Source organism: Cyprinodon variegatus, unplaced genomic scaffold (assembly GCF_000732505.1).
Source record: "Cyprinodon variegatus isolate N-32 unplaced genomic scaffold, C_variegatus-1.0 Scaffold654, whole genome shotgun sequence".
Lineage (NCBI taxonomy): Eukaryota > Metazoa > Chordata > Actinopteri > Cyprinodontiformes > Cyprinodontidae > Cyprinodon > Cyprinodon variegatus.
Window position 1 is genome coordinate 179,362 of NW_015151107.1, and position 25,807 is coordinate 205,168.

The 25,807-nt window shown below is 36.0% G+C and overlaps 1 protein-coding gene across 2 annotated transcripts; it reads left to right on the plus strand.

The window, feature by feature from the left end:
- Positions 1 to 18,041: 18,041 nt before the first annotated feature.
- tmem254 (transmembrane protein 254) lies at positions 18,042 to 24,050 on the plus strand. 2 transcript variants are annotated; one of them, XM_015393713.1, is made up of 4 exons: positions 18,042 to 18,171; positions 19,912 to 20,015; positions 22,259 to 22,318; positions 22,882 to 24,050. In XM_015393713.1, the coding sequence occupies exons 1-4, from the start codon at positions 18,085 to 18,087 to the stop codon at positions 23,000 to 23,002; spliced, it is 372 nt and encodes a 123-aa protein (XP_015249199.1). In that variant the 5' UTR covers positions 18,042 to 18,084; the 3' UTR covers positions 23,003 to 24,050. The 2 variants fall into 2 exon arrangements, with proteins under 2 accessions (XP_015249199.1, XP_015249200.1); XM_015393714.1 differs by lacking the exon at positions 22,882 to 24,050 and having other exon boundaries at positions 22,259 to 22,322.
- Positions 24,051 to 25,807: the final 1,757 nt, after the last annotated feature.

Genomic DNA, 25,807 nt, shown 5'->3' on the forward strand with positions numbered 1-25,807 from the left:
CATCCATCCATCAATTGGTCCATCCATCTATCCACCCATTAAGCCATCCATCCATCCATCCATCCATCCATCCATCCATCCATCCATCCATTGGTCCATCCATCCATCCATCCATCCATCCATCAATCCATCCATCCATTGGTCCAACCATCCATCCATTGGTCCATCCATTGGTCCATCCATCCATCCAGTCATCCATCAATCCATCCATCCATTGGTCCATCCATCCATCCATCAATTGGTCCATCCATCTATCCACCCATTAAGCCATCCATCCATCCATCCATCCATCCATCCATCCATCCATCCATCCATCCATCCATTGGTCCATCCATCCATCCATCCATCCATCCATCCATCCTGACTAATCTCTGCATTTGTCTTCCATTTATACGGTTTGAAGGCAGAACCAGGAAGTGCTTAAAACAAAGCTTGGATCTGAAATGTTCCCATGTGTCCATAGAAGGGAATCATAATTTAGCTTCTTTTTTACTACAGATGAGCAAAGCTTACATAAGCGTAGACAAAGCCTCATCAGGCCATCCAGCTCAATCTCCATGCTGTTATTATTTCGGTACACCATTGAGGAACATAAGTTGTAAAAGAAGGAAACGCTTCATATTTGTGTAGCCCATGAACTTTAGTAACCTAAAGTCAGAATTATTTTAATCACATTGGGTTTGTGATGAATAGATGACTCACCCTAACTGTGTTAGTCTTTGTTTCTGTGTGTGATGGATGGGATATGTGGGATGGGACCACAGAGCTACAGATGGAGGCACTACAGGGAGAGCTGTGAGTTTATAAGATGCGGAGTAAAAGATCTGGTCTGTGTGGAGCACTTGGCCAAGTGTAAGCTGTCATTTAAAGCACTGTTCACTATCTTAATAACACACATCTGCCAACAAAGTCAAAAAAGGAAACAACATGTGTTGACGTTTGCACAATCTAAGGCGAATGAAACCAACCACCGAATAATCAGCTAAGTCACAGCTGACAGGAAGCCTCATCTCATCGCTGATAGGCTATCTGTCTGTGTGGCGAGCAATATTTTAATAAGCAAACCAGCACAACTCATCTGCTGAACTTTAAAAGGAGACATTAAAACACTTAAAAAGTAGAAACGAGTGTCCTCTCAATAATAGCATTGACAGCATCACTCTCTGAATGATTTAGGAGCCTCATTGGAGGAGTACTAATACTGCATAGACCGCTGAACACACAGTAAAATGTGGTAATGATATCATCAATAGGGACATGAGAACTGATCAGAGTGGATAAGGAGCTGGATGCAGTTAAAAAAAGAGTTACCGTATCTGTTAGAGGCTGCAAAGACAACACCAAACATCCAGAAAGAGCTAGAATAAAATGTTTTATGTCTGTGCATTTTTATTTTGAAGTGGTCTAGTCAAAGTAGCTCAGCAGGACTTATAAAGATATCATTTCAAAATGCAAATGGACTGATCTTAAGCTATTTTGCAGTAAAGTATTAAAAAAAAAATCCCTGAGATGGACGGTTGTGTAACTTTTACAGAAAATAACAGTTTGCAGGTGTAACCTAAAAAAAAAAAAAGTTAAAGGGCATAAATCCATTTGCTAGGCATCATAACCTGTGTGCAGGGTGATCTCTCCTGCTTTCATCATATCTGACAGCTGCTGCAGCAGCTCATGTGACCAAACAATTACATCATAAGTGTACCGGTAGTTGTTGTGCTAAAGGTGATACACTGGGGACATTGCCCCCCTCTACTGGACAGGAAAGGAAAACATCTTCAGGAAACAACAGCTGAAGTAAAAAATATGGATTTAGTTAGATTTATGTCATACTCCCCATAGCAAATAATGCTAGAAATAATGTGTGAATTCAATGATGCATTAGAGGAATTTTCTTTCTTTAATGATTTGTGAAGCATTGTTATTGATACTCCACAACAGTTTTTCTGCAAATAGGAATTTATTTGTAGCAGTTTTTTTTTTAAAGCACTGAACAGCTTAGCACTAAAATACTTTACAGACTTGTTGTTGGTGTATCGACCGCACAGACCTCTCAGGTCTCCTTCCTCAGATCTCCTCTGCAGACCCAGGACCAGAACCACGAGTGTAGATAAACCTTTAGTTCTTATGCTCCATAATCTGGAATAAACTTCCAGAAGACTGTAGAGGTACTGAAACCCTGAGCTGCTTTAGATATAGATTCAAAATTTGCTTAGAGTGGCCTTTGATTGTGCTATCAAAACATTATTACTTAAGCTTTCAATCCAGCTTTCCTTTTATTTCCTTCAATTTTATCATTTATTTTATATAATGTGACATTTTTGCCACTAATATTCTTTTTCTATTCACATATATAACACTTTGAATTTCACGTATAAATAAACTTTCCTTACATAATAGACTAACAATTAAAGATGGATTATTTATAATCTTTATTATTTAGAATCTTGATCTCTCTTAAAACATGCATACAGTCAGGGTTACCAACATTAAGATGATGTCCAGTCAGAGACCTAATTGGTTAAAATTACATTTGTGCTGATGCACAATCAAATCCTCACCATGCACCTTGCAGTTTATTTCAAGTCGAAAAACTTAAGAAATTTGAAATAAAACGATGCTTAAATTTAGGTTTCCTGTAAAGAAGAGAAATAACAGTAGGCTATGGCTGCTAATTCTGGTTGAAAGATAAAAGGGGAACTATTCAACGGATCTGCATAGTAAACACCAGCTGGACAGGAATCAGAAGACAATGAAAGGAGGAGTTTTTTTTTATAACACACTTCATCGTATAAGTTCTAGCAGCTCATCTTCCTCTATGCTTTCTGTTGTTTTACTGCTTTAGGACAGAATTATAACTAGAGGAATACTGCTTAGTGCTATATGGTTTAGCTGCTTGAGAAAATTCAGAATACTTTTCTGCACCATGTTGTCTTTAGTATCTTTATTGTCCATTTTTGAATTATTGGCCCCCCCAAAAAAACTCACAAAAACAGTTAAATATGGAATTTATCTTTGTTTTTCTTCCGTTGTTGAAAATACAAGAAATTTGATGCTACTGTGTCAACCACATTTCCTCAAATAAAATATTTTTTCTCTTCCTGTTATTTAATGCTGTGTAGATAAATAATATACTGCAAAGCAGCCAGATGGAACTGAATATGTTCTGGATACGATTTTATTCTCAATTGGACTAAACTGAGTAAAATCCTGACTGAAGTTTGTATAAATATAAATCAATATAAATCCCTTTGGATCCCTGAGTGGGACTCCATCCTCACTGTGAGACAATAAAGGCATATGACACTAGAATATATATATATATATATAAAAGATTTAAAATCAAATTAATTGTATTCTTCAGGACCTCAGAATGACCAGCCGATGGTTCCAGTTTGGTGACAGTGATAACAGACAGTACTGAACTTTAGGGCTTATTAATTTTTAATTAATGTAGTAATATTATATCAACAAAGCAGTGAAAATAAGCCTTTAATTTCTGTATGACTATAAGTTGGGCATTTGCTCAGAGCAGAATGCTTTCAGCACTTCTGCATACTTTAGCACTTCAAAACCTAATGCTGAAATCAACTGTATTTTGAATAATATCTTTATTATGTTGACATTAATAGATGTAGAATGCCATTTGTGTATTAACAGAGAACTGCTGTCTGACCTACGGAAACTTTGCTCTTCTATTTTAAGAAACACAAACAAATCCAAGAGCCTTTCCTTTCACATTTCCTATCGGTTATCCAGATGCTATCTCCCAGATCGAAATGCATGAACGCAGTCAGGAACACACACATAAACACATACTTCCTGTCTGTCACAGGCCACGATCAATCATAGTGTGGGAGTGTAAACTGGGGGTGAGGCCGATCACAGGGAAAGTGGCACAGAGCAACCACAACCTGCTCAGATGAGCTCCCAAATTAGAGCACGTAGCAGCACTGGGCTTCATGGGAGGGTTTGGTCAAATTACAGGCCATATTTTTAGAGAGGGCAAAGCTTCGCCCCTGCAGCTGCCAGCAGCTGAGCACCATCACTCACAGGGCTCACTACTACATGCACATTTGTTGAGCAAGAAGAAACTGAAAAAAAACTTCCTCATTCAAATCTCAAAATCTCAGGATGGAACGGTATTGATTCAGTGCATTTGTACATCTCTTAGCAGGAAGCTGTTTAAGCCAATCAAGCTATCATGTGGCTTATTTGCTGTACAGGAAACAATGCAATCACATGACAGCAAGCAAAACTCCACCAGGGTCAGTGAGTTTGTGTCAGTCCTTGATCATACAGCAGCTCCTGACTTGATTACAGTCCAAAGCTTTTCCAGGACTGGGGAAAAGCTGCAGTGAGCTCCCTTGGTTTTTCTAAACCAAGGCAAAGTAACAATATAAGACAAGTAACATGCCTCGTGTCTCTGAGACTGCCACCTGGTGGCAATAGAATGCTGTAATTTGTAGTTGTGTGGATCTGAAATAACTTTTTAAGTAATTTTGTAAATGAAGCACTATAACCTGCAAATATAGCAACTAATATAATCATACAGAGAGATTATATTCTTTTTAAAAGCTACCAGTTCTTAAAAGAAAGTAATTCATTGCACTATAACAGGATTTTCTCTGTATTATATATTATAATATTATAAATTAAATTAAATTGTCTACATTTGTGTTACCATGTTTTTCTATAATCTTTTTGCTGCTGTAAACATCAGAATTCCCCCTTTGTGGGACAATAAAGGGATTTTCTATTTCTATGTCTATTTCTATTAATTTAACACTATAGTTCAGACTGGTACTTTGAAGCTAAGGCTGTTCTATTAACCCAAGACCACAAGATAAATACCAGCTGATCTGCATTTTAAGGCGGCTTGAAGCAATTAACGGCTAAACTCTTAACCCTTCTATTTTCTTTCAGAAATGTTTGGCAATATCAGAGGTGCAAATAGTATTAAGCCATATTTATATATTTTTTTAATCATTTTATTATTTGTTTTCTTATTCTTATATTCCTGCACAGATTTCCTATATACCTTTCTCCTCCAGCTGTGGTAAAAACACAACAGTACTAATATCAAAACATGCCAATGAATCTAAACTAGTGGTCAATGACTTGATAGTGCCATTTCTGCTATTTTCCTCTCCATGATGGATTTTTCACCAAGCATATGTGGGTTTTGCAAGGGATAGAAAATAAATGAAGAAACACATCAGATTAACCAATCCCTCTTATAGTTCTTATCTTGGTCTGAGTTAAAGCATGCATTCTTGTCTGTCTCTGTACCGCATGTGACAAACAGGCAGATCTGTCTAAGGAGTATGCCAGGAAACCAACTGTAACACTTACCTGTCACAAAATGAATCAGTTTCCCTCCATGATTTAAATTCTCATAAAAGACCAGCTGATTAAAAAGTTACGGAATTACTGGTAAAGACAAGGACACGTTCACCGCTCTAAATTAAATTACAAAAGAGTAGTCACTTTAACTGATATTAACATTGTGATATAAAAAAATAAGTTAATGCGAATCATAACAAATAAACAAAATTTAAAACTGCAGCTGTCTTCAGCTCTTTATTTTTGATGAGCTGGAACACCTGTTTAAAAGTCTGCATCTTTTCCCCTCCTGATCTATCTTTAGGGAGTTCAAAAACGCAAAGAGTCACGTTGCTTCTTGTGTCTGAGCCTATTGTATGTTTTTCTGCATGCATTGAGAAAGGGACTTGCATCAAACTGTAACAAAAGGACATCGCCCTTCCTCTGATCTTGGCTATGCAGGCAAGAGGTCAGAACAAACAGCGGTAGGCTTGGAGCGTGACATCCTGTTTGTTTTATTTTCATGGCCATTTATGAAGGAAACTGATCTTATGTCAGGTGAAGAACAGAAAAAAGGATGAAATGTCTCTTTTTGTTGCTTGATGACTTAATTCCTGCTTGCATATGAACCTACTTAGATTAAGTCAGGATGAAGGAAAAAAAGCATCTTAAAAACATCTGTTTTTAAGCTTGGTTTTGGCAAATAAACCCACTCCTTAAGTTGAGACATAGACTAGGCCAAGGCTAAAACCTAAAGCAAAAAACACACATTTTTCAATCTTCTGATGATTAAAATGGTTTAAAAAATAAGGGTATTTTAAAGAGACCTGGACAACAAAGAGGATTACAACACGTGTTATTTTTGTCCAATCTCATACATTTTCTACATCTGTATTAGTGTTATGTGTCTGTTTATATTTTTTTGTGATTTAGGGTGGACTGATCAGTGGCACAGTGCAGCCAGAACCTTGCAGCCAGAAGGTTCTGGGTTTGATTCCTGGCCCGGGGTCTTAATGCATGGGGTTTGCATGTTCTCCCTGAGCATGCGTGGGTTCTCTCTCGGTACTCTGTCTTCCTCCCACAGTCCAAAAACATGACTGTTAGGTTGATTGGCTTCTCTAAGGTCCCCTTAGGTGTGTGCTTGAATGGTTGTTTGTCCTGTTTGTTTACTTGGGATTAAGCGTGTCTGAAAATTGATGGATGGATGTGATTTAAGGCAGCAGCATGTTGGAAAAAATGAAGGACTAACTGAGGACATCTAGTGGGCTAAAGAGGGATAGAAGAAAATAAGTAATGCAGAACCTCCAATAAAATAAATAATAGGAGAAAAGTATCACATACTTTAAAAAATGAATACATTTCATAATATTTAATATGGTTTTCGGAATAGAATTTCCTTCAGTGTTCTTTCTCATCATTTCTGTGTCAGAGCAAAGACACTTCTAAAATCTTAGGGAGTCATTCTTTAAGGTAAGAGAGGAGGTTCAATAATCTTCTGGGCTCTAGACAGGAGCCAACAGGGGCCAGCAGGGGCCAAGAAAAAGTCATGGCCCCTGTACTGAAAACATAAGATTAAAAAAAAAAAAGTGCTAATGATGATGTGTTCTGGTACAGACATAATGACGGATATGTCACTTAGACCAGTTTCATTATTTCTTTACAATTCAGTTTTAATCATGATTTAAGGTGATAGTTTCAGTTGTATAGAGATAATATCAGAGTTATCATCTGCTAAATTTTATCTTGAACCTAATAAAAATAATACTCAAATTTATTATAGATGAACTTATCAGTTTTATTTAACTTCTAATTCTGATTTGATTAAAACTGGTCATTTTAATTTATAAGAATTCAAAAATATGCAATAAACCTGAAATCTGAATATAAATTGACCAAATATTAGAAAGAATTGCTTTTTTTTTATCTTTTAGTTAATATTAACTTAGCAACTAATTNATTATTTTTTTATTTTTATAAAAAGTACAAGGAAACTGAAACATCAGCTGTTTGTTCAATCCATAAATTCTTCTTTTTTTCAAACTCTTCAATCAATTAGAGAAAGCTCAGGTTATATATATATATATGTAAATATATATATATATATATATATATATATATATATATATATTATTTTTATAATTTTAGCCAAATAAAATTAATATTTTCAAACCAAAAATACACTTTTTTAATTGAAACATCTTACTATAGTTAAATGGCTCTTTGCTTGTAGAGCTTTCCTTATATATTTTCATTTATTAATGAAAAAAATGATTGGCCTCAGTTTAGTTAAATGCGATCCTGCCCCACCGACTAAATTTGCTCTAGATCTGCCAAAGCTCCATGCAGAACCTTATAAGCAGCTGAAGGAGCCAAAAAAAAGTGCCACTAGAGAGGGTGGGCAGTGATCTGGGTCTTTCTATTTAACCTCTCAGCCCTCTATGGTAAGTGGAAGACGTATAAAAGTTTTCATTATGAAGAGAGAGAGGCATAAATACCCAAGCAAATGCTCTTTAGTTAAAAATGGGGTAATCCCTTAAAACTTTTGTAACTATCAAACTTTCTGTCCCACCTCTCCTAACGTTCAGTCTGCTGACACAGCGCTGTCTCATCTCTGTTTGCTGAAAGGCATTCAGTCAATCCCTCCACTGCTGACCGACACGAATGAACTGCACATGTGCAAACACTGATAATCATTTCTGATCCAGTCCATTTTGCCTCCTTAATTTTTTTCCCTCCCCCAAGTTGATAAAAGAGCATTTCTCAAAGAGATAGAGTTTTTCTTTAGAGATAACTGCTATGCAACAGCAACGCAGGAAAGCACAGTGCAGCCCCTGTGGGAGATTCTAACTAGTCCTTCTTCCATTTACATTGATTTGACTCAAAAGCCTTTATCCCCTCTTTAAGTACAATAGATATTACAGGTTCAATAGAGGTTGTATTTCTTGTTGTACGAGGGCATCCCCCTGTCAAATCTGCATATAATCAAAATTTGTGTTGTGTTTTTGTGAGAGGTTGTCATATCAGCAATCATCTACATAACTAACTCGTGTTGCACTCGTTGCAAAATGTAATGACCTGCTTTCTCCTGCAACTAGCATACCTGTCAACTATCAATGATGGAGAAATGTTTCAGGATGTTCTTTCTCATAATGTACCAAAGTGAAATCCCTGTTTATACATAAATAAACAGAAAATTATTGAATTCTAACAGTGATGTTAATTGGAACTGTTGCACAGATTATTTCTTTCTTTCAGACATTTCATAATCAGCATTAAGGGTTGTAATTGTATAATATTGGATCTTTATTAAATGAAAAGTATTGATAGATACTTTGCATGATTTCTTAAATGTGAGTTAACTGTGATTACACAAAGCTTACTAATAGGGAAGTTATGCTGATCTGTTTGCTTCATTTGTACCACTTAGTTGGAATTAGAGCCAAATTTCACAATCAAAACTTTAAACAATTGTAGATCAGAACACCAACTATAAAGCCACAACTGCTTGCTGGACCTGCCATTCTGACCCAGCAGCAAATTGATAAAAGCCTTTTAAAGATGCAGCCATACATTGTCTTGAATGCCAATTTAAAAACAATGCATATACTGTCACTATTTATATAGAACTTGGTTTCTGACCACATAAGTAAATCAACTGATTTCCTGACCTGCATTTGATACACAGTTTAGAGTGGTGGTATTCCTGTAAAACATGCTCTGTCCTCCAAAGTAGATGGATACAATTTCTGGTTCTTAATGATCACTTAAAGACATTCACATGGACCTGGATCTGAGTGGCTGTAAGTGTCAAGAAAGCAGCCTTAGCCATCTACTCAGATTGCAACTTACTGCTACTGGGATCTCAGCTAAGAGTTTAGCTTAGCTGTACACAGAGTTGAGCTGTTCTGTCAGCTCAGCATACCGAGTCAGGCCAGGATACCCTTAATAATATGCATTACATAGTGTCCTCTGTCTCTGCTCTACTTACATCCAAACACGCTGTTTTATTTTGTGATTAAGTCAGGCTTTTGTCGTAGTTTGTGCATAAAACAACAAGCAAATTATTCTCTTGGTTTGTCACACACATTAGATTTACTGTAAAAACAAACATGCATGTCCATTAGATGAGGATCTTATTAAAGAATGATTGGCATTTTTTCACAGAGAATTAAACCACTAATAACGATCATGCGCATGCATGCGTAATACTAAGGGTATGCCTGATGGGGTATGCTAGGCTGACAGAACATCTATGCTAATGCTAGAAGCATTATGCTCTGTCCTCTGCCTGCAGTCAGATCAGGTGACCAAGTCCGCTCCCTCTCCAAGATGCATTGCATTAAATAAAAAAGAAAAACTTTATATATAGTATATATATATATATATATATATATACTATATATATATATATATGCTTGAAATGTGGATTCAAGCATAGCTTTATAGTAATTCAAACTTTATTTTATGAAGTTAGTTTTTGCAGTTTTTCTTGCACAAGTTAATATATAGTTAATATGAGGGATGAGGGATTGCTTTCGAGTCGATGCAATCAGGTGGTTTTCCTTAGATTGAAAACTTTGAACCAATCTGACTGTATGATCTGATTGAATTGTCTCTGTAAAGTGCATTGAGATGACATGTGTTGTGAATTAGCGCTGTATAAATAAAATGCATTGAATTGAAGTTCCTCTTCCCAATCCCTACAGCCTGGAGCTTTTAGGACAGCCAACCTTTTCTTACTGAAGGTTAGGCAGCGTTACCCATCCAGTCCATGCACCTCTTAGCATAAACACCTCTCAGCATACACACAGCATGCCTGACTCCATGTGAGCCTTCAGAGTCAGGTTAGCTGCAGCTCAAAGTGGGAGGAAGCCACTCAGGGTCTAGATTTATTTGCTCAAAAACAAACAAAAACATTTACTTAGAGTCAAACTAATTGTTTCAAAGCTATAAATAAAAGCCTAATCAAACACACTTAATGCTACTACTTTTTGGGCCAGTGGCTATTTAGTGTTTGGCGACCTAAACACATTTTTCTCTTGTAAAGAAAGTGAAAACCAACAAACAGCTCAGAAAAACGCCTACTTTGGACTTAGATTTATACAACTTTTTCAACAAAAGTTTGTTTTGTACAGCTTTCAGACAGTAAATGAGCAAATGCAAAGAGTGTGGGAGAAAAAAGAAATAGTGCAAAAGCGGATTGATTGAAGTTCAGAGCATATGTGGTGCAAAAATGCAGTATTTTGGTTTGGTGTTATTAGTGTGGTTATTTATGCATATGATAACTTTTTATTAAACTCAGCTAACTATTAATTATCTTCTCAGGCAAATAAATGCAATTTTACTTTGCCTAATGGTGAGCAGTGAGCTTCTTTAGTTTTTACCGTTGGTCTGAAAACCACCAGAAGTAATTAGTGAGTAAATAACTGGATGGATTAGACACGTAATACATGTAACAGTGATAATGCAATGATGTAAAGTTTACTTTAGATTACATATCTAATTACACAATGATGTTCAGTCTCTGCATATTAAAAGTCTGGAGCTACTGTCCCTGCTTCGAACTATCTATGTAAGGCTTTTTATAGGTTTATTTATAGATTTAATTAACACTGGCTGAAAGTTGGTTTGGTAATAAAGCAACAGACTTCTACCTTCAGTTTACTTGCAACTGTTTTCAATACAAATGAAAAGCAATGTTATTCTAATATAATCTTAACCAAGTTGTCTTAAAGATGGGTGCTAATGTTATTTTGAATAACCAAAGGCCAGAGGAAACATAAAGTTTTAGAAGATTTATTGCTTTTTAGAAAAGTGTAGAAATCATCAGTTATGTTATATAAATAGTGAGTAATAAATATATTAGTTTTGGATAGATATATCAATATATCTATCCAAAACTGCAGTACTGTTCTGTTTAAAAACAATAGCACTTTATATTAAAAAACATGTTGCCTTAATTTCCAATATTACACCAGGATTCTTTTAAGAAATATACAAATGTCCAAAGATGTAGAATAATGCCTTAGCACGGAAGACTCAGCAAAAAGCTGTTTTTTTCTCACAATTGCATTTTTCACATCCTTCTCCGCCCAACCAGTCTTCATTAAGCTCTCCCAGAATCTCCTGCAGGGACAGCACAGGAAGGGGTGTGTGCTGGACTGCTTTTGGATGCCCGGGTTCGCTGCTCTCCTCCAAAGACATCCAATTCCATGACTTCTCCAGCTGTGAGTGCTGACCTACATTTTGCGGGCTGCTTTCTGCACTAAAATCCCAATATCCAGAATCTGGTGTGTCTGGAGTGGACGACTGGGAGCTGGAGGAGGAGTTACTGTACATGTGCTGCTCTGGATACAAGACAGTCCCGTGGTTGGAAGCTGAGTTGTAGCTCATCATTTCTAAAGATTTGCACCACAAATGGGGAGCTGGAGAGGTCTGGGGGCCTACGTGGGGCCACATACCCCACATGGGTTGACTGGAGGTTCTGCTTAGTTGTTGAAGCCCAAACAAAGAGCTGTATTGTCCATGAACCTCAGAAGGAGAGTAAGCAGGAGGACACTGGCTGTAATATTCATCCTCTTCTACTTCCTGCTTCACGGGGGTTGGGTAGGCTGGTGGGGGCCCGGGAGGTCTCAGAGGGACAGTTGACCCATTGCTGCCAGCTGATGGAGGTGAAGGGAAAGCGTCATGGTGTGGACTGTTAGACTGCCACAGAGCCTTTTTTGCTCCTTTACATTTCAGGGTACGAGCTCTCCGGTTCTGGAACCACACCTGGACGGGAAATAAACAAAGAGTGTAGTTTAAATACAAAGCTGATTAGGCAATGCTTCAGTTAATCATTTGCTGGACAAACAGGTATCAGAGCAGGAGCTAGTACCTCCAATAGGAGCCTGGAAAAGAACAGACTGTGCTGCATTTGAAGATAAAGCAATAGAATTACGCATTGATGAGCAGAATCTGGAGTGTACGCCAGATGCATTTTAGAATAGAGAGTTTTATAGTAAAAGTAGTACAAGAAAAAGTAGTTTCTAAAACACATTAGCATCTTTAGCTGTAGCCTGTTTTTTAAGTCACATACACATGCTAAATTTACAGTTTAGTATATTTCTAATAATAAAACTTTAAATCTTTAATAGATTTGAGGCAAATTAGTTTGGTTTATTTCTTTTTTTACAGGGAACACGTGTTAAAACTTTAAACATTATATAAGAAGACAGCCGTTTTCCATCTGCAATCCCTGACCAGGTCACAACAATAAAATACATTCAATATGCATTGATGTTGAATCTATTTAAGTTATTACAGTTATTTCCCGTATTATAATATTGATTCTATTATATTGTAAAAACACTATACAGTACAATATTTTCTTTGTTTATCTTTTTAACTCTGTCACTTAACCTGTTATTTTTATACATATTTTAAGGTCCACATTTGTGTGAGCACTTTTGCTATAATCTTTTGCTGCTGTAATACCACAATTTTCCCTTTGTGGGACAATAAAGAGATTTTCTATTCTATTCTATTCTATTTCCTGTATTATATGTGTATATATATACCATCTTTAAGCATTGAATTGTATATTTTGTGTATCTTTATGTTCAGATACTATAGTTTATTGCCTTCTTTTGCAGTGCAGAGCAAATTTTTCAGTTTTTTCATATAAAGAATGATTATATTTTCTTCATTCATGATTTTCTATTTACCTGAATGCGTGACTCAGGTAAACCAGTGGTCTGGGAAAGGCTTTCTCTGAGGCTGATGCCGGGGTACGGGTCGGTCTCAAAGGTGGCACGCAAAAGCTCCACGTGTTCTTTGGAGAAGCTTGTCCGCTTTCTGCGGCTGGCGCTGCGGGAGGAGCTGCTGCTGGGGGCCACAGGCCTGCCATCATCTGTGTAAAGGAGAGAGAACCGAGTTTTATTATGGAAACATACTGAACTCTTATTCATGTTCATATTTTTAATATCAATCAAGTCTAAAATATCGTGTTTCTGTTGTTGTGTCAAACACATAACTTGGACACAAAGCAAATTCTACCACTTTAACATCCTTTTTCATTTCAAATTTTGCACAAAGTGATTATGAGCATTAAATAGTTACAACAGATTACATATGAAATTGGAATTTAACCACTTTAATATGCTTTTTATGAATAAAATAATACATTTGCTAATAAATGCAGAAGAGCTGTAGCTTAAAATTACTCATCTCTTGCAATCTGTATATTTCTACTAACAGTTTTTCTCAGCTGTTTCATCCAAATAGAATGTTTTTTTCAACAGAAATATGTAGATTCTTAAATTGCATTAAAATCTAAATGAGGTAGTTGATTTTAGATTGAAAAGGAGCTAAATTACTGTATGCTCTTCGAATCTGTAGAAAATCAGCATTCTTACCATTGTTTGAGTCCTTCCACATAGCAGCAGTTGAAATGAAGTTGTTTCTGGATGCAGCTGTTGGGACTGAGGTCAGTTTGCCACACTGTCAGTGTCTGAGTCTGTCTGCCGTATCAGAACACCTTTTATATTGATCACCTGAGAATCCTGAAATGGCCCACCAAAGCCACACAATACTGTAGGGGGTGGGGTTGCATTTGTTTTTCTTTAAGAAATAATGCTTGACAGCAGTACTCTGACCCCAGAGCACCCCCCCCCCAACCCTCATCACCATTCAGTACACATCATTAGCCACTATACCTCAAATTCATCACAAGGTCAATAACAAATATGATACACTTCAGGCTGAAGATGGGCCAAGAAAAGATCGTTAGGGAGTCGTTAAGGCCAACTCATCGATACCGCTTTTCTAACTTGGGTTGTTGATGTCACATGACAAGGCACAATGACACATAAACCTTTATGCACAACTTTGAATGTCTTACTTTGCACACTTCTATTTTCAGTACATAATACATGTCTATTGAATTTTATTAAATTTAACAAACACAATATTAGAAAAAAGAATGAAACCATGATTTTGTTATAATGTAGCAATAGACCTAAACCATTATTAAGCCAAAGCAAAGGTAGATTTGTTAACGACTAAACATTAATCAGCTAGAGGCCAAGAAAGGCTTAGATCCCACACTTTTCTTAGTGCAAACTAGAGCAGTGAGCTGAAGCCAATCTCTGGCTTTCATATGCAGAGTAAGGCAGTGTGATTAGAAGGGTAAAAACAAAGGAAATCTCATACAATGAGTAATAAGAAGCATTAAGAAGCTTACCTGTTAGCTCAAAGCAGGAATATTGCTGTTAGTGGGTGCATGTAAACCAGTTTTTGTTCTGCTTAAACATGTCCAGGCCCTGGCCAGAGCTGTGGACCAGCATAGAAAATATGCATACCCTTTGAACATTTGGCCATTTTGTCACATTACATCAGGGATTTAAATTTGAACCTTGACCCAAGTCCTAAAGGACCGGTATCCTATGGGATTGATATCTGAAAAATACAGAACACTGGTGCTTGAGGATTAACCACTACTTTAAGACTATCTTAAAATCAACTGTCTTGACTAAAATGTTTACAGTCCTACTCCTTCCTGTCTCCATACTCTTGATCTTGTGCTGACTTGAGTATGAATAACTTCCCTGTACTAACAACCTCTGTCATGTCTATGTTCAATATCATGTGCAGCGTTATCGCTTTCATCCTGATGTTTTGCATGTAGACAACAACAGTTCTTGTTTTTGGTGCAATACAATCAGTGCACCTTTATGTACAAATATATTTGTGAAGCACTGTATTCACACTACTGACCTACTCTCTCCTTAGAATGGGGGATTTTCTGGGAAGCAGTTGCATTGAAATGTACTGATAATCTAAACACTAAAAGTCAATGATGTACAAAGTGCAGGGGCCGATTTACAATTTTGCAAGTATAGAAGAAGACAATGCAGTCTGGAGTTATCAGATGGGAACACAACAAGGACCACTGTTTTATCTTTTATCTGAAGAGAAGAGGAAAATCAATGTCTGTGTGTGGACACACCAGCTTTCTCTCTCTGTGCTTCACATAAATCCTATCATACAACCTCAGCATTTTTACAAACTGGCGGAAATCATCCAATTTGTGTAAAAACCACCACTTTCAAATAATACATGATACTCAAAATGGCAATAAAAGAAAATATTCCAGGTTGTGCAATCATTATCTGAAATATTTCTGAGAACTTTTTGAAAAAGGGAAAAAGTCCTCTATCTTTGATCCCACCCATCAGATTACTTCTCATGTCCTACCTTTACATACAATGATCGAGCGATTAAAGATAACCAGAAAACGTTGCAAATAACAACCTTTTCAGATAATGCAAAATACTATAAAGAATCACGCTTCATTCAGTCCTGTTTACACAAAGATATGTGCATGTTTTTGTTACAAAGCAAATATACCTCTTATACATTTATCACTTCAAATTCAAAGTATAATCTCTAGTAAAAAGTATCTTTTGTCAGTTGTTCTGAGTTTAAGTGAGGTCTTGAGGGCATTTTTATTTAATATTAGCAGCAGGAATAAAGGAGGAGCATCTATTTTGTTTTAATACAGGCATTTTAGAATAAATGGCAATTAAATGGGAAATATTTGGGACAATTCCAACAAATTTACCACAAAGGCAAGACTATGAATTGGTCAGGAAAACTAAAAAACAAACAAGCCTTAGCCTGTACAGGCCTCAATTAGTATGTTGAAAGTTAAAGTTTATGTTTTTTTGTACAAATCTGTAAAATCTTTCAGAAACCAGTGGTACAACCAAACTGGATCATAAATGGGTCCATGATGCCAAACAAAGAATGGAATGTACGATGGAATGACTGAAATGCCAAAAAATCTAGGTATTGTAACGATCCAGTCAAAGTCTAAACCTCCACATTATTGGAGTGCTCTGGTGTGACCTAAAGAGAGCACTGCAGAAGCAAATATATGTAAACCATAAACTCCATCAATGTTGTTAAGAATAGGGGGTTAAATCTTTTCTCCAATGATGGCCAGAGAACAATATTAAGAGAATTATTGCTGCTTTGTGTGGTTCAGGGAGTTATTGGGAGCCTCTTTTAAGATTAAAAGCATACTCAAGTAAATTTTTATAGTCTAAGAAACACTATTCGTTGTCAAACATGATGGAGGCAGCACTATGATGCAGGTTCCCTGACTAAAAGCATGTATTCATCAAAACTTCGGAAGAAAACTGTATTCAAACTTTAACCACTCTGCCAGTAAACTGTAGTAAAAGCATAGCCCAACAGATAAAGACACAATGGGGCACTATCTGTCATAGATTGGTGTCCCCAGTCAATGGACGTCAGCGTTATTGAAGTTTGAAATCCTTTCAACAAATGAAAACATTTTGAAATAAGCATCCAAATGAAAGATTCTATTAGGCAGTTGCCACAGCCGATTACAGGACAGAGAATCAGACCTAAGACTGGTCATGCGAAAGGAAAAGATTCGTGTCAAATACTGCTTTTACTTTTGAAATTGTACTTCTGTTTAACACATTATAAAGAAATATCCTAACAGATTTCCAACTCTCTAAGTAAAATGCAAATAAATTAGAGCTTTTTGGGGGTATTTTTAGAACTGTACCTTTTATTTTTTTACTTTTCCTATTATGATTATGGTTACTCAAAAAACAAAACAAAAATATTTTAAACCAGTTCACTTAATTTCATGATACTCCAATTAAAATCTGAAGTTTTGCACAAAAAGCAAAACTGTTCAATCCAAAGCTATCCAATTAGAGTTTGGACACCGATAACTCCTTTTAACAGAAAGAATCTTAAAGGTGGCTACTGCCTAAGGGCCTAACACTTTGAGTTATTAGGCCTTGGCAGTAAAGAAACCCATGCTAACACAAATTCAGGGGTCATCTTCCACAATAAAAATTATAGATATTTGTCTAATGAGATAAAGGGGAATGAAATAAAAGGTGCACAGTGCATTAGGCCCTGGATTGCATTAGGTAGTGCTATTTTAATAAAAAATAGCCTATAAGACAAACCTGAGACCTACTACTGTAGGGGAGTTTTAGAAAATGCATTATTTTTCTTGCTGTTTATATTTTAGCAATTACCAATATTTTGAGAATAAACTTCCATCATGTATTTCTCTACAGTTCCTTCCATAAAGAGGCTCTATATATTTTGCACATTTTCAGTGTATTTTATTGGAAATGTGACACACAGAAATAAAATATAACTGTGAAGTCTGAAGAAAATTATATATTTCTCATTTGTATCAAGTCCCCCTTAAATAATATTTGAAAAGACCAAACTTGACCTAAGAATACAGTTGCAATTCTTATTGGGTTTCTTTATTGCTTTTACAGATATAATTTTTAGACATTCTTTTTCTTGAAATGCCCTATAGTCCATCAAACTGAATTGACCGACTGGATTACATCTCCACAGCATCGTGGTCTCATTCATAGTGATGAATGTGTGTTTTACCAGCGGAGGTTTTCCCATGTGTTGCTTTGTAGGTCAGAAAAATGAAAACATAATTCTATTACTATGTATTTGTTTATGGTTAGTCTCTTTAAATATTATCAATTAATGCATTTTCCGAAAGCAATAGCTTTTTTTTCTCCTATGTCTACTTTTTTTTATACACAAAGTTGGACACTGTTTACTAAAAACGGCTTTCGAAATAATTACATAAGAAAAAAAATATGATTTACAGAAAGAAAGGAACGCCCCTATTGATTAGACGTGTGTGTGTTGTTTCTCTTCGGTCGTATTTGGCGGTGGCACCACCAAAGAGCAACAGCAATGGCTACTAGCGACGGAAGCGATTATTTTAAACGGACCAGTCTGTTTTGGGTCGTCACAATTACGGTGGCAGTTGGATACTTTTCTGTAAGTGATTTCAGTGTATCTGTATGAACGTAACAAGGAAACATTTTCACAGTTTTTTCCAAAAAAAGAATCAAACTTCTATCAAGTGTTTTTCTTGTCTGGGGTTTCATCAAATATCGTCCCCTGGGTCTCTTTTTAGTTTTTCAGAAACCTGCTTCTTTCTGGTTACGTTTAATTTTCTTTTATGTCACCATTTAAGCATATCCTATTTAGGTAAAACAGTCGATGCAGCTATCGTGTTGATAGGAAATCTTATCAGTGTTAATAAAGTCCTCAGGTGGGTTAAACGGGCTTTGGGTTAAAGTTCAATTTTGAAGTGAGTTTTCCATTGACTGGAATCTGGAATCAAATAACTTTTCTAAGATCCAAAACTATTGTTGTAGTATTTTCATTTAGATTTTACCAGTGCCAGTTTTTTTTTTTTTTTAGAATTTCTTTTTTATAGTTATTCCCTAAAGGTTATTACCATTATTTGTGATTTTTAAATACTATTTAAGTTTAAAAATCTAATCTAAAACCCCCTAAAATTTGTTCTTGCTGACATTGGTTATAGCTGAGGAATAATATTTCCTAAAACTGAGTATTTCAGTCAAGGTTTGATTTCTTTAGATTTTCCTTTTTTTAAATTATTATTATTAAAAATAAATACCACAGAATAGATTGAAAAATAAACCACCTGAAGTGTGATTCACATAAATGCTGTAAAATATACTTTCACTGTTTTTTGGCTACCTGGATGCAAACATAACCTAACATTCAGGTCTTTGTTCATAGAATAAGCTAATAAAACAAACAGATTTTCCCTAAAGCTCTAGAGATTTTAGAGAGGACATGGACTAAGTAAAGAAATTATATAAACAAAAGACATAATCTACAGTTTAGCTGTTTAATCATTTTTTAATTGTGTTTTTTCCACATTCAGACTCTGGTTAGCTGTCTTAAAACTGTTTTATCCTTTTATCTTATCTATTCAAGGCGTTAGTTAACAGCAGGTCAGACCACAGGTGCGCCGACAAGGATCACAGAAGAATAAAGCAGTGTTCAGTCTGAGTCAGCTTTGAGCTTTTTTAGTTTGGTTTTTGCTGTGTTTTAAATGTCAGGGAATCAGATGTTTTTCAAGCTAACTAGTTCTGAAAATGATGCGGATCTAATTAACATTGGAGCAGTGGTGGTGAAATACATCCTCATTGGCTGTAAAATAAGAACGATAACCTTTTATTCATATCCTCCAGGCATATCCTGTTTATCCAACTTCATGTGACGCAAGTAGTGCATAATCAATGAATTAAAAACCAAACCAATTTTGTTTGGTTTGTTACAAAAAGCTGCCCTTTGTTGGTCAGAGGGGAACTGACGCAATAGCTCATTTACTTTAGCTGTATTTGATTACTGATAACCTTCTGTACAAAAGTCATAAATGTGACCCAGACGAGAAATTTATTTAGGAGGAAATGACTCCTACTTTATATGTTTGGACTTTTTTTTCCATCTTGTGTCAAGCTCTGTTAAGCTGAATGTCACGCTATGATCTATACTGAGGGCAGGCCTGCTGTGAATAATGCAGGAAAATATATTAGAGGAGAATGATGGAAAATGAAGAGGCTTTGAGAAAAGGAGGAACTAATCAGTTTTTTAATGTAACTTTATGACATAGGTTTATTCAGTTTTATTAATTTGAGAATGAAAAAATGGCCAAGAATTTATGAGATGCCATCTGTGTTTCTGCCGTTTTCTTTTTAGTTCATTGTGTTTGCACCAGAAAAAATCCCATTCGATCACCTTGGCCCATTCGGCAGCTTCTGCAGATACCTGGTGGATAACCATGCTGACCTAATGTACAAAGGGTAAGTGATTAGCTGCTGTTGCACCACCGCTGCTGTGCGGCGTCCAGGAGGACCCCTGCTAAGTGACGACTAACACTACAAAGTTAGTTGGTAAATGAAAGCATGCAGATTTGTTTCAAACTCCTCACCACCTGCTGTTACATGCTGACAGTAGATCAGTGACGTATAAAACAAGCTCATCAGCCCTATTCAGAAGAAAACGCAGCTGTTCGCACATAGTCAGATGAGTAGATCTTAATTATAATCCGTGCCAGAACAGCTTTGAACGAGGTGCAAAGTACCGCATAGAGCCTGAATACTCTCTGTAATCAACAGCCGCCTTAGTGGTTTGTTAATTAGCCCTTAGAGTCACATGATTGCTGCAGCTCCTGCAGAAGTATGGGAGAAACTCAAGTCACCTGATCTGTAGGCCACCGGCTTCAGGTGGATAACTTTAGGGATTTCTCTTTTATTGTTTTGGAAAATACTTTGCATCTTTCTCTCAGATCAAATGTTTTTAAATTATTCTACCATCAAAACACTAAAACAATCTGATGTTTGCTTAGATCATTTAGGACTATTCTGCTATTGGTCCAAGTCTCTCTTTATCATCCAATTTTTAAATTTCTTTTTTTTTATATATATATTCTACCCATGATTATTTTTATTTCTTGTTTGACTCGAATAAATAATATCTACCTAACATGTAAGAGTCAACTGGTCCACACAGGTCAGATCTTCACCATTTTATATTAACATTTACATATATGAGTATTATTTATATGAGCTTTCAGGGTCTTTGAGTATTTAACTCAACAATTGGATTAAAATACATAATCACTATGAAAAAAGACTAATGTTGAAGACTTTAAGTCCAATGCCACTGATTGCTTGGTTTATGGGTGCAAAAATAATGTAATTGAAATCCTAACCCTTGTTTAGTCTGTCTTTAAAGATGTTTTTTTTATCGCTTATGTTTTTCACCCATGGTATAAACATTTAAATGGATCAGAGCTTAAATAAATACACACATGTTATGAGAAATGGAATTTAAAGTTATGTTCTTCAAAAAATACATGTTTACCCACTCCTACAATGTTTTATTCAAGGTTCCACAAATGTGTAAAACATTGATAATAGGAGGATTGTTGCCAGAAAAAGGCCTCAGAATAGTTTTCAATGGACTGATTTTCAGATTTTCTTCACTCATGCTTTCGATCTTTAGCTCAGACAGCAGTTTGAAATATTTTCAGCATGAGCTCTTCCCTCAGAGGAACATCATTCTGTTCAAGAGTCAAGTCTTTCTGTCATAATTATGTCTTTCTTAGACACTGACTCTGAATACATATAAACATTAAAAAACCCATGGAGAAAAAGATGAAAAATAATCATCGTGGGAGGAGACTTCAAATGCATTTTATTTTATTTAGAAAAACAAAACCTTTCACAGGAAGAAAGTGAACCATTGATTGATTGGTTCTTTTAAGGTAAATAAGCAATAAAGTGGGAAATGATCTTGTGAAACAACTTGAAGAGCCTCTTATTAAGATGGATTTTTAGTTAAGAACTGCAAATTAAAACAATTTTCCCCAGTCATCTTGAAAACTAATTAACACGGGTATGATTTATTTACAATTATTCATGATAATAGTAATAATGTTTAATATTCTGTAATTACTTTATGTAAGATACACCTTCAAATATTAGACTTCTAGCTTTCAGATCTACTAGAAATGTTTTCACAGCTCCGTTTCCTGTTTCTACAGTTGAAAGCATTAAAGTTGTGTTGAATCAGTAGCAGTAGAAGTAGGCCGGGGCAAAATGGGGACATCTAAAAAAACTAAAACAACCTGGAGCCGATCTCAAGACATTTGTTTGCAGAGATGACAAATCAAATCCGGTGATTTCTGTAGATAAAGCTCTCCCTGCCCTATGATCCTGGAACTACAACAGGAGGAGGATCAAATTTTTACAGGAAGAACATGGTTTCAGTGACATAACAAGAACCATTTCAAATTGGACTCTTAAGACCAGCAATGGGGTACCAACAGGTGCAGCTTTTCTTCCAAACAAAAATAAATAAATGCCTTAAATATACTCTTAGGAAAAAGATTAGATCTCATCATGGTGGTAGAAATCTCTGTTTTTTAACTGGGGTGAGTAATAAAAAAAGGATTCAGGTGTAATAAGCTAAATGAAAGGTTCAGAGAGAGAGAAATCAACAAATTTAACGAATGTAAAGGAGAGCTTTTTGTCTGTTTCAGGTGGTGGGCAGCTTTTGCCAGTCATGTTGGCGAAAGCGTCTATTCTTTAAAGGTGTGCAGGTAAGAATGGAGGAAGCTTTAATGTCCATTAGGTGGTGCTGCAGTTTAAGCTAATCTTGGGTGAGCTTATTTGACAGCATCTACATTTAAACAGTGATAGTTTACATCCATTTATTGTGAACATAAGTAAGATGCACAAATATTCTATGAGAGTTGGATGTGAGATTTTTTCCTGTTTATATTTAACACAAACAAGCTGGAATATTGATTTATATTTAGGTAGATGTGCTTCAGCAGGTTGCAGGGCAACCAATCATATTCTGCTTAATGATTCTGCTTAAAATATATCGAATATCGCAATAGGATCAAACACTTCAAGGTTTCCTGTGGCCGAACAAAAGGTTGTTGATGTGCCACCTGCTAAGGAACAACTTCCTAAATATTAGACACAGAGAAACATCAAATCCATACAGCCTGTAAAATCAAACCCTTTCCTTAATTTATTATTTGTAGTTTTAAGTCATTGAAGTTTACTATTATTATTTACTCCAGTCTGAAAGATGATTGGTTTATATTATGTCTATAAAGCCTAAACTCTAACTCTTCCTTCTTGGTCTTCACAGCAACAAGGGGATCAGCAGCCCAACCACTTGCTTTCTGTGGTTCTTCCAGACCTTTCTGTTTGGCATGGCCTCCCTTGGCCTGCTCCTTAAGTACAACCCGAAGCGTCTCAAGAAGCACTAACCCCTCAAGCGGTGCTTTCGGAGCAATACAGCTGAATCTTGACATTCCTGGTGCCTTTTCTTAAGTTTAATGACACTTTTATGTGCTTAAAAGTGTTAAACTCATAATACAGACGCTAAAAATGTAGTTGCTGACACTATTATACCCTTTAATTCAGTGATGGGTCTGTTTTAATTACATTCCATTTACCTTCTATGATGAAAGCTGGAGAAAAATTGTTAGAATTAGATTTTAAAGTTTCTTTTAATACATTTTATTGCTGACAGAAGCTGTTTGAATTATATCCTTGATGTAGATCTTATGTGTAAGACAACAGGAGTTGTGAATCAATTCTTCTTTGATCCAATGTTTACATTCAGCCTGCAAGGGGGAAGTAGGTGCTGTGTTTCTCAGTCATAACATCAGCAAAAGTCTGAGCAGGAAGAGGGATTATTTTCATATATACCTCAGTCATACCAAGGTGTCTTCACTCAATGCTAAGAATACTTTAATAAAGAGACATTTCAAAGCTAATTTCTATTCCCTTCATGTTGTATATTGGGTTTTCTACTGATGTGTTGATGTATTGCAAACGTAAACACACCCTCTGGGAAATTCTGGAGTTTATGTATCTGGATTTATGAAGAAAGAACATAAGTCGTATGTTTAGATCATTTTTATGATCTAAATATCTTCAGATTTAGCCTAGAAAGTAAAAAGAAACGATAGCATCCACACAGTTTGTGCACAGCTTTCTAAAAGTCGCATCACATCCTCAACTATGATAATAACTGGACTTTCAGCTGGTTGATATATATTTTTTTGTGTGGTGATGAAATGACAGAAAATCAAACAATCCACTTGGGTTTATTTGGATTTTCACCAGAACTTTATTTCCTTCTTTATCTGCTGCAACAATAGCAGCACAGGTTCACAGTGTTCTCTGTTTAAAGACATTAAGAGCTTTAGCTCATCTTAAGCAGCCATGTCACCACTAGAGCTGTCTCAGGCCATTAAATCAGCGCTGGATGATGCTGACGCAACTAACCTCACATTCTCTGTCAGTTTTACTCTTCAGTATTTAAACAAAAATGCATTTTGTTCTATCTTTCTAAGACCTGGACACAAATGTAATAAAATCAGACACAATTTGTTTGCCTTTAATTTGAGAGTTTCCCTCTTGGACAGTTCTACACTGGGATTATATAAATATACAAGTATGTACAGCATTTAGAAATATATATATACTTTTTTATTTGTTGCACTTGTAGGCCTATACTTATACTAACCTGCAGCTATTTAAGAGTATAACTCCGATGAGAGCTAGATCCAGTCCAGTCCCCACAGAACAACTGTAGTAAATGTATTTTAGGTTAAGAACTGCTCTATAATCTCACAGCCCGACTGTGAGCAAGATTTTTATAAGGTTGGTTGATGTTAAGGATATGTTAGGAATCCATTCCAGGCTTTTCCACATTTCATGTTTTTTTTTATTTTTTGGTTTGTGCTTGTAGTGTTTAGATCACCGGTCCAGCCAGCATATCGAAGGGTAGCGCTCATTCAGCGTCTTGCGCAGCTGAGCACTTTGTGTCTTATCCCTGGTTTCCACCACACATTCCACCTGTGAGGACAGCAGACACGTAATTTAGGGCAAGCAGTATGCATGGGCCACCGGTTTATCATCCATGACCTTTCACCTTTTGACAGCTGGTGGATAAACAAAACAATTACTCTGGGGTGCAGAGGCAACAATGATGATCCCAGAGGTTAAAAAGAGATGTTTTTAAAATTAGAATTAAGTAAGGCTGTTGGAGTCCTGGAAAACAACTTTTTTATTAGTACTCATGACTTTATATTGATATTAATGTAAAAAGGAGAACCAAAATGCAATATGACTACTTTTAACCAGCTCTCAGGAATAGGTATGATCCAAGAGGAACAGGTTTTAACAAAGCCAGTGAAAGTACTGAAAAAGCTTTCATGTAAACATTTTAAATTTGGTGGGGTGGAGCAGAGCCAGACCAAGTTGGGCTGGTGGAGAAGGGACATTAGTTTCCATAATCTGTTAGAAAATTTCTGGATCTTGGGAAGTTTCTACACGTTCCACTATGTTTGTCCACATTTGAGCCTTGGTAAAAATGAGAGATCAAATTTGTAAATATGATTTAATGTCATGGTGGATGCTCATTGAGGTAAACTACTGCAGGAACGATTCTCTGTTTTTCAGTAGATTTTGCATTAATGATATACTTTATAAAAACATCAGTAAAGATCTATCGGTAATGAAAACATTAGATTTAATGGTTTTAGATTTGAAAAAAGTGAAACATAGGCTTTCTGAAAAAGTTTAATTGCCTCAGTGCAATAAATAAACGTGTCATCTGCATAAAAATGTATGTTAGCATCAGACATTGTTTTTCAATTCCTTCAACTAAATTATAAAATAGAAGAGGACCTAATATTGATCTCTGTGGCACTCCCTTGAGGACTGCTAAAATAGTTTTGAAGCAAGCAACAGATGGCTCTGGAAAGTCGACGTTTCATTTTCCACAGTATCAAATGCTTCTCACAAACCTATAAAAAGAGGTGTACAATATTGTTTCTTAACCAGAGCAACAATAATGTCATTAAAGGAATAGTACACCCAAAACATGATTAGCCTTCATTTTCTACTCACCCCCATGCTGAACAAAACTCTGGAGTACTTTTTTGATATCTCAAATGCATCTGGAGATCTGGCAGGCTTATTGCTGTCTGCTGACATTCAAATAATGGAGGTCCCTGGTGCCCAAGGCAGAAAGGTCCATAAAAGTCCACAAAAAAACG

Coding starts and splice junctions, on each gene's coding strand:
- tmem254 (XM_015393713.1), top strand. CDS start 18,085: ATGGCTACTAGCGACGGAAGCGATTATTTTAAACGGACCAGTCTGTTT. Junction 20,016..22,258: donor GCTGACCTAATGTACAAAGG/GTAAGTGATTAG, acceptor TGTCTGTTTCAG/GTGGTGGGCAGCTTTTGCCA. Junction 22,319..22,881: donor TATTCTTTAAAGGTGTGCAG/GTAAGAATGGAG, acceptor TGGTCTTCACAG/CAACAAGGGGATCAGCAGCC.